Consider the following 9,971-nt stretch of genomic DNA (forward strand, 5'->3'; position numbering starts at 1 on the left):
TTTAATTACGATACGGGAAGTTTCAGCAAATTGCCTTAAGGCACGGTGCCATGCACCACTAGTTTAGAAACTATTATAAAAAAAGAATTCTACTGACGTATCAAACTAAATTTTTGTAAGAAATATTCAATTCGGAAAAATAGTTCATAAAAAAATTAAAAATATGATTGACAATGAATACTGCAAAACTATAAATAAAATGGTGTAGGGAAAAGGACTCTACTGATGAGCAAATCCAAATTGTGCAAAACATTGAAGAAAAAAAAATTAAGACAAAAAGAAACTCTACTGACGACCAAATTGAACTACAAAAGTTGAAAGTTAAATAAAATTTTCAATAATTGCATAAGAATATAATATTATGAATTCAAATTCAAATGTCAACGGTTAAAAATGAGTTGACAGTAAACAACCGCGGGTAACTTCATGCGTGTTGGGTACATTGTTCAAAATTAAATGCAGTAATTTCAAAACGTTTTATATTCAAATTATAATAAATTGTTTTGATGCATTCAATATGTATGTTAGTTTCATCGGTTGCACGTTTGTTTTGTTATAAATAATCAAATATAACAATAGTATTATATATTGTTAGAAAGGTAATAAAATTGTCTACAAAACTATGTATAACGTTTGATATGTTTTAGAACAAAATTAATTGTGAAAAATCTATAAAGTTTAAAATTCAGTTTGCATTGGTTACATTTTTTTAAATTCACGTTTATATTGCTAAAATTAGTTAAACAACTTAGACATTATTATAAATCATTAAAAAGCTATTAAAATTGTCTACAAATCTGTATATAACAATATATTACGTTTCCAACAAAATTATTTACAAAATACAATATTATAGTTAACGAAAAAACACAAATATTATATTGCAAATTCAAATTTAAATATCAACTGCCAAAAAAGAGTTGACAATACCGACCGTGGACAACTTCATGCTGTTGGGTACATTGTTCTAAATTAAATGCAGTGATTTCAAAACGTTTTATATACAAATTAGAATAAGTTACTTTGCTGCATTCACTATGTTAGTTGCTTGTTTATTTTGTTATATATATTCAAAATATAACAATAGTATTATATAAAAAGTTCATAAAATTTTCTACAAATCTGTATATAATGTTTGAAAATTTTTCAAACAAAATTAATTACTCTTGGAACAAAAACGTCTGGAAAAAAAAATGTTTGAATTTACAGAACTAAAACTGTGTAAAATGAGTCGTTGATTTTTTTTTAACTAATCAGCACGATTTTCAACTGTTATCTATCAAACCATTTTTGAATTTTTAAAATTAATTCAGAATTGAGGACTAAAACCTGGACAAAATAATTTCAATTACAAAGAAAACAGTTTAAATACAATGCAAGTCCTTATCGAGTTTCATTGAATGGCTCGAAAGTTGTTTTATAAAGTTTGTTAAATAAACCAGGATTTATCTATTATGTATATATATATATATATATATATATATATAAACTGAGATAGATTCATTTACCTGTGCAAATGCCTTGTTGCAACCTTCGACTGGACATTGGAAAGGTCTTTCTCCTGTGTGAAGTCTCAAGTGATTATTCAAGTTTGTAATCTGCAAAATAAATAAGTTCAATTATTACATAAAATTAAAATACTATAAATATACATACATGCATTTTATTGTTTTTGAAGAAATTAGTAAAGTTTCAGAGCAATTTACAAAATTTTGTCTTACTTCTTCATATATTCAATATACTTATATACTATAAAAATTTATCTACCTCATCAGTAAATAGAAATATATAAAAATAATCATACTACATCAACAAAATGTCAATATCAAGCTGCTGCTTCAAATCCAAAATGATGTTTAGGATTAAAATGAAATGATCTAAGTCGTAGTAAACAAATAATAAGAAAAGAAGTTCCAATTAAAACATGAAGACCATGAAATCCTGTTGCTATGAAAAAAATTGATCCAAAAATTGAATCTGCAATTGAAAAAGGAGCTTCTAAATATTCATATCATTGAAGTATAGAAAAATAAATTCCTAAAATAATTGTAATAAATAAACTTTTTATTGTTTTTGAGCGTTCTTTTTACTGAGTACTATGTATAGTTAAGGGTTGTAAATTTAGTATTTACTTGAAAAAAGTCTATATTTTAATATTACATTACACATTTCTCAAGCAAAGAAAGTTATAAAAATTTTAACAATTTTTGCAAAATTTGTCTAAATAATAAATTAATAAATTTTTGCATTTTACAAATTTTAAAAATTCACCCACTACTAATTTTCCAACAAATAAAAAAAAATTTAACTAAAATATTTACTTTAAGAATTAATATACTAAATTTTCTTTCACTAACTATATATAGTACAGTTAATATAAATTGTTTGAATTGCAAGTGTGTTTATTTTAAGAACAAGAGAGACTTTAAGTAGAGGTCAACTTAAATTTCAAAAAAATTAATAAAAAAATAAAAATTTCTTAATCAACTTCAAAAAAGTTATGAAAATTTTTCAAAATTCTATGACACCTACCAATTTTTTTGTGTTCTATTGAAATAGATACTTCATACTAAATCATACCAAAATTTCAGTCCTTAACTATATATAGTACAGTTGGTATAAATTTTTTAAACTAAGATATCAATATTTGGAGTTTATAGATATAATTTTATAAATTAACAAAAAAACTAATAATTTGTTTAAAAACATAAAATTTTATATATGTACACTTATAGTATAAACTTTTAGTAATACTATACTAAAATTTCAGCTCTTAATTATATACAATATAGCCGGTAAAAAATTTTCAAAACAACAAATTTCTACATAGAGAATAATTTGAAAGTGATTTCAGTCGGACAAAATTTTATAAATAAATGCACTAATTTATTCAAAAACAATAAAATTCAAGAATGTAGACTTGTAGTATATCTTTTAAGAACATTATACTAAAATTTCAATCCTTAACTATATATAGTACAGCCCGTATAAATTTTTATACCAAGGACATCAATATTTGAAGTTAACAAGTATAGACAAAATTGAAAGTGACAAAATGTATTAAATTGTTTAAAAACTTCAATAATTTCTTCAAAAACAATTAAAAGTAAGTATGTACACTCATAGTACATACTTTTAGGAATACTATACTAAAATCACAGCCTTTATCTATATATAGTACAGACTATATAAATTCTTAAAAACCAGAATATTTTATTTGTAAGCAATTTCACAGACAGACAAAATTTTAGAATGTTGTAAAAAACTGTACTAATATCTTCAAAAATAACAAAATTTAAGTATGTACTTATAGTATATACTTTTAAGAATATTATACTAAAATTGTAATCCTTAACTATTAATAGCACAGCAGGTATAAATTTTTAAAAACGAGAATATTTTATTCGCAAAGTGACTTCATAAGCGGACAACAAAATGTTTGAAAAATGTCAAAAACTTTATTAATTTCTTTGAAAACAATAAAAAGTAAGTAGGTACACTTATAGTATATACTAAAGAAATTAGGAATAACATACTAAAATTACAGCCCTTTACTATATATAGTACAGACGATATAAATTTTTAAAACTAGGGTATTGATATTTGAAGTTAATATGTACAAGACAAAGTTGAAGGAGACAAAATTTTATAAATTGTCCAAAAACTTTAATAATTTGTTTGAAACCGTAAAATTCAAAAAATGTACGATTAAAATATATACTTTTAGGAATATTATACTAAAATTACAGCTCTTAACACTACATAGTACAGTCAGTATAAATTTTAAAACAAGGATATCAAAATTTGGATTTGACATGTATAGACAAAGTTGTAAGTGACAAAATTTTATAAATTGTCTAAAACTTCAATAATTTGTTTAAAAGCACTAAAATGTAAGTATGTGTGCTTATAGTATATACTTTTGGCAACAAAATACTAAACTTTCAGTCCTAAACTATATATAGTACAGCTGGTATAATTTTTTTAAACCAAGACATCACTATTTGGAGAAAACACGCATAGACCACAAAGTAAAAGATAAAATTTCGTAAATTGTTTAAAAAATTTACTAATTTGTTTAAAAACATAAAATTTTAAAAGTGTACTCTTTTAGTATAAGTTTTTGACAATAACTAACTGAAATTACAGACCTTAACTAAATATAATACAGCTGGTATAAATTTTTAAAACTCAAATTACTATACTTGAATTTAACACATATAGACAAAGTCGAAGACAACAAAACTTTGTAAATTGTTCAAAAACTTTAATAATTTCTTCCTAAGCAATAAAATGTGACATAGTACATACTTTTGGCAATAACATACTAAAATTTCAACCCTCAACTAAATATAGTACAGCCAGTAAAAATTTTATAATTAGGAAATCGATATTTGTAGTTAACACATATAGGCAAAGGTGCAAGTGACAAAGTTTTGTAAATTATTTAAAAACTTTACTAATTTCTTCAAAAACATAAAAATTTAAGTATGTACACTCATAGTATACACTTTTGGCAACAAAATACTAAAATGACAGCTCTTATCTATATATAGTACAGCCAGTATAAATTTTTAAAACTGGGATAAATATACTTGGATTTAACATGACAGACAAAATTGCAAGAGACAAAATGTCTGACAAAATTATGAAAATTGTTTAAAAACTCTAATAATTTCTTCAAACACAATAAAATTTATGTATGTACACTTATAGTATATACTTTAAGGAATATCATATCCAAATTGCAGCCCTTAACTATATACAGTACAGCTTGTATAAATTTTAAAACTGGGATATCTATACTTGTACATTTAACATGTACAGACAAAATTGCAAGAGACAAAATGTATGACAAAATTTTGAAAATTGTTTAAAAACTTTAAAAATTTGTTTGAGAACATAAAATTTTGTATATGTACATTTATAGTACATAGTTTTAGCAACAAAATACCAAAATTCCAGCTCTTAACTATATATAGTACAGCCGGTATAAATTTTTAAAACTCAATATCTATACTTAGATTTAACATGTACAGACAAAATTGCAAGAGACAAAATGTATGACAAAATTTTGAAAATTGTTTAAAAACTTTAAAAATTTGTTTGAGAACATAAAATTTTGTATATGTACATTTATAGTACATAGTTTTAGCAACAAAATACCAAAATTCCAGCTCTTAACTATATATAGTACAGCCGGTATAAATTTTTAAAACTCAATATCTATACTTAGATTTAACATGTACAGACAAAATTGCAAGAGACAAAATGTATGACAAAATTTTGAAAATTGTTTAAAAACTTTAAAAATTTGTTTGAGAACATAAAATTTTGTATATGTACATTTATAGTACATAGTTTTAGCAACAAAATACCAAAATTCCAGCTCTTAACTATATATAGTACAGCCGGTATAAATTTTTAAAACTCAATATCTATACTTAGATTTAACATGTACAGACAAAATTGCAAGAGACAAAATGTATGACAAAATTTTGAAAATTGTTTAAAAACTTTAAAAATTTGTTTGAGAACATAAAATTTGTATATGTACATTTATAGTACATAGTTTTAGCAACAAAATACCAAAATTCCAGCTCTTAACTATATATAGTACAGCCGGTATAAATTTTTAAAACTCAATATCTATACTTAGATTTAACATGTACAGACAAAATTGCAAGAGACAAAATGTATGACAAAATTTTGAAAATTGTTTAAAAACTTTAAAAATTTGTTGAGAACATAAAATTTTGTATATGTACATTTATAGTACATAGTTTTAGCAACAAAATACCAAAATTCCAGCTCTTAACTATATATAGTACAGCCGGTATAAATTTTTAAAACTCAATATCTATACTTAGATTTAACATGTACAGACAAAATTGCAAGAGACAAAATGTATGACAAAATTTTGAAAATTGTTTAAAAACTTTAAAAATTTGTTGAGAACATAAAATTTGTATATGTACATTTATAGTACATAGTTTTAGCAACAAAATACCAAAATTCCAGCTCTTAACTATATATAGTACAGCCGGTATAAATTTTTAAAACTCAATATCTATACTTAGATTTAACATGTACAGACAAAATTGCAAGAGACAAAATGTATGACAAAATTTTGAAAATTGTTTAAAAACTTTAAAAATTTGTTTGAGAACATAAAATTTTGTATATGTACATTTATAGTACATAGTTTAGCAACAAAATACCAAAATTCCAGCTCTTAACTATATATAGTACAGCCGGTATAATTTTTAAAACTCAATATCTATACTTAGATTTAACATGTACAGACAAAATTGCAAGAGACAAAATGTATGACAAAATTTGAAAATTGTTTAAAAACTTTAAAAATTTGTTTGAGAACATAAAATTTTGTATATGTACATTTATAGTACATAGTTTTAGCAACAAAATACCAAAATTCCAGCTCTTAACTATATATAGTACAGCCGGTATAAATTTTTAAAACTCAAATCTATACTTAGATTTAACATGTACAGACAAAATTGCAAGAGACAAAATGTATGACAAAATTTTGAAAATTGTTTAAAAACTTTAAAAATTTGTTTGAGAACATAAAATTTTGTATATGTACATTATAGTACATAGTTTTAGCAACAAAATACCAAAATTCCAGCTCTTAACTATATATAGTACAGCCGGTATAAATTTTTAAAACTCAATATCTATACTTAGATTTAACATGTACAGACAAAATTGCAAGAGACAAAATGTATGACAAAATTTTGAAAATTGTTTAAAAACTTTAAAAATTTGTTTGAGAACATAAAAATTTTGTATATGTACATTTATAGTACATAGTTTTAGCAACAAAATACCAAAATTCCAGCTCTTAACTATATATAGTACAGCCGGTATAAATTTTTAAAACTCAATATCTATACTTAGATTTAACATGTACAGACAAAATTGCAAGAGACAAAATGTCTGACAAAATTTTGAAAATTGTTCAAAAACTTTAATAAATTCTTCAAAAACAATAAAAAGTAAGTATGTACACTTATAGTATATACTTTTAGAAATATTATACTAAAATTACAGGCCTTAACTATATATAGTACAGCCGGTATATTAAATTATATTTAAAAAATGAATATTCATGCAAAATGCATTATTAGCATATATATATACAAGAAAAGTTTTTTAATAAACAACTTATTTATTTATTTAAATTTAGTTTAGTTTGCAAATTTATGAATTGAATATGAGTTGAATTATTTATATCAAATATTTATTTAAATAAATAAATAAAGAAATTGTTTATTAAAAAACTTTTCTTGTATTTTATTACTTTTGGATTCTTGTTTGAAACTCTACAAAATATACACAAATTCAGGACTACCATTTAATATATATATATATATATATATATATATATAAAGTTGTATTAAATTCAATATATTACCTGAGTAAACGCTTTCTGACAAACAGAACAACTGTAAGGCCTTTCATTCGTATGAATCCGTTCATGATTTCTCAAATTAGCAGCTTGCGTAAATGCTACAAAAAACAAACACAAAATTAAACACAAACTTTAAAACAAACACAAAAATATTTGATTTTACTCATTTGTCACATTTGGATCTCAATTTATACACTATTACATTATTATTTATCATGTGACGTTGTCCTTTACCTTTTTGACAAAACCGACAGACATGTTTCCTCTCAGCACTGTGATTCCTGACGTGGTTCATGAACGAGTACCTCCTCGCAAAGTATTTGCCACAAATAGGACACTCCTAGATAAAAAATACATTTACAAATTCTTATGGGCGTTTGTTTGAGACAAACATGACATGAATTTATCAGTACCTGTTCAGAAGGTTCTTGTGCAAAATCCTGCTGTGCCCCCTGTGTCAAATTAATTGATTGATTACCAATATTCAATCTCTTCAAACATTTTGCACAAGTCGCCAGGAACGAATTGTTCAAACGAAATAAGTCCTAGATGAAAAAAAAACACAGAGTTACAATGTATTAAGTATTATGGGAAATCTATTGCTCTTGCCTCGGTTTTTTCAAAACAAATTCCGCACACGCTGTTCATTCTTCAATTATTTAGTATTTCCAGGGTTTAAATTAGCACGGGCATTGTGTTTTTGTTGAATTTACATCCTTGCTGTCACTTGCAAATCAATCGCGGCAAAAAATTGAATAAAAAAAAATTCCTCAGCTCCATTTTGTATACAAAGTGTTGCCAGAGGATGGATGATGGCGTTTGAGAAACTGTCAAGGATAATAGTAATAAACAAAACATAGAAATAAAGGATAATTGTTCAATAAATATTGATTTTTGATACAATTGTAAATGTTTAGTGTAATTAGTAAGTAATTTGTTAATTATATACTTATTAGAGATGAATTTGACATGTCAGTCACCTGTGCAACTTCACGGCAAGTGAAAACTGTCAAATGTCAATTATTATGTTATAAATTAAATAAAAATGTTTTTATTTAACAAATTTATGTATTTATTTATTTATTTTGAACGTTTGGTGTAATTAGTAAGTAATTTGTTATTTATATAATTAATTTTGGAATAAAATTGTGAGGAATTTGAGCTATCAACAACTGTGCAAGTGAAAACGGTCAAGTGTAATTGTTATAAAAACAAAATACAAAAATAAATGTTATTATTTAACAAATGTCCATTTTCAACACAATTATACACATTTGTTGCAATTATTTAATAATTAATTAATTATATACTTAATTTTGGCATGAAATTGCAAACGAATTTGACCTGTCAACTTGTTTACTTCACGGCAAGTGAAAACTGTCAAATGTCAATTGTTATGTTATAAATTAAATATAAATGTTTTTATTTAACAAATATTGATTTTTAATACAATTTTAAACGTTTATTGCAATTTGTAAGTAATTCGTTAATTATATACTTAATTTTGGCATATAATTGTGACAAATTTGAGCTGTCAACAACTGTGCAACTTCACGGCAAGTGAAAACTGTCAAGTATCAATTGTTATGTTATAAATTAAATATAAATGTTATTATTTAACTAATGTTGATTTTTAACACAATTATAAACGCTTAATGTAACTAGTAAGTAATTAATTAATTATATACTTGATTTTGGCATAAAATTAGGAAAAATGTGACCTGTCAACTTGTTTACAACTTCACGACACGAACTGAACTGTCAAACGAGTTAAATATCAAAATGGAGGTTATTGTTTTTGTTATTGTTGATTTTTTACATAATTATAGATATTTAGTGTAATTAGTACATAATTTATTAATTTTACACGTAATTGTGTGTATATTTATGAATAATATTGTACTTTGCTACTGTAGACGTACAATAATGCATTTTGCTTGCCAGAAGTATGAAGAACTTGTTTTAAGGTTAGACTTTTAATAATTGTTTAACTAAAATTCAAACAAATATAGTTTTTAAATAAACAAACTATAATATGTATATGATAAGCCAAATATATACCAATTAATATCATCTGTTCTTTTATCTCATTTTAAGTTTATAACGAGGTTTCAAAATAAATAAATTGACAAACTTTATGTATTTTTTTCGATGTAATATTTTTATATGTGTTAAATAAAAAATGTATCACATATATAATATAAACTGTACACAGTCAATTAGCATTAATTAAACAAATAAATAAAATCAATCAAACAAAGGCTTATTTATAAATCGAGAAATACATTGAGCATTTGTTAAATATTTTTTATTTGTCAGGTCTTATATAATGCAATTATACAGCCTATCGTGTATATATATATATATATATATATATATATATATATATATCAACATGATAGACTTTTCAACTATTTACACAAGAACACATTCTTCCATGTGTGTAAATATTTATACACATGTACACGACAATATTATAGATAATTTAGCATAATATATATTTATATATACTTTAACAACTTCTACGTATTTT

General features: G+C 23.9%; 1 protein-coding gene across 1 annotated transcript; it reads right to left on the minus strand.

The window, feature by feature from the left end:
• Positions 1-1,272: 1,272 nt before the first annotated feature.
• LOC113378335 (zinc finger protein 883-like) lies at positions 1,273-8,207 on the minus strand. The gene is made up of 6 exons (XM_026618875.1): positions 8,048-8,207; positions 7,852-7,983; positions 7,673-7,778; positions 7,442-7,536; positions 1,509-1,598; positions 1,273-1,329 (listed from the first exon to the last, which is right to left on the minus strand). The coding sequence occupies exons 1-6, from the start codon at positions 8,084-8,086 to the stop codon at positions 1,273-1,275; spliced, it is 519 nt and encodes a 172-aa protein (XP_026474660.1). The 5' UTR covers positions 8,087-8,207.
• Between the last annotated feature and the right edge of the window lie 1,764 nt (positions 8,208-9,971).

Source organism: Ctenocephalides felis, unplaced genomic scaffold, assembly GCF_003426905.1.
Source record: "Ctenocephalides felis isolate EL2017-DRISC unplaced genomic scaffold, ASM342690v1 CF-g0.4_SCAFFOLD_01886, whole genome shotgun sequence".
Lineage (NCBI taxonomy): Eukaryota > Metazoa > Arthropoda > Insecta > Siphonaptera > Pulicidae > Ctenocephalides > Ctenocephalides felis.

Bases quoted from the DNA above. Each gene is read 5' to 3' on its own strand.
- LOC113378335 (XM_026618875.1), bottom strand. From the start codon at position 8,086: ATGAACAGCGTGTGCGGAATTTGTTTTGAAAAAACCGAG. The intron at 7,537-7,672 runs GTAAAGGACAAC...TGTTTTTTGTAG, and splicing joins CTGTCGGTTTTGTCAAAAAG to CATTTACGCAAGCTGCTAAT. The intron at 1,330-1,508 runs GTAAATGAATCT...TATTTTGTCCAG, and splicing joins GCAACAAGGCATTTGCACAG to GTTTTAGTCCTCAATTCTGA.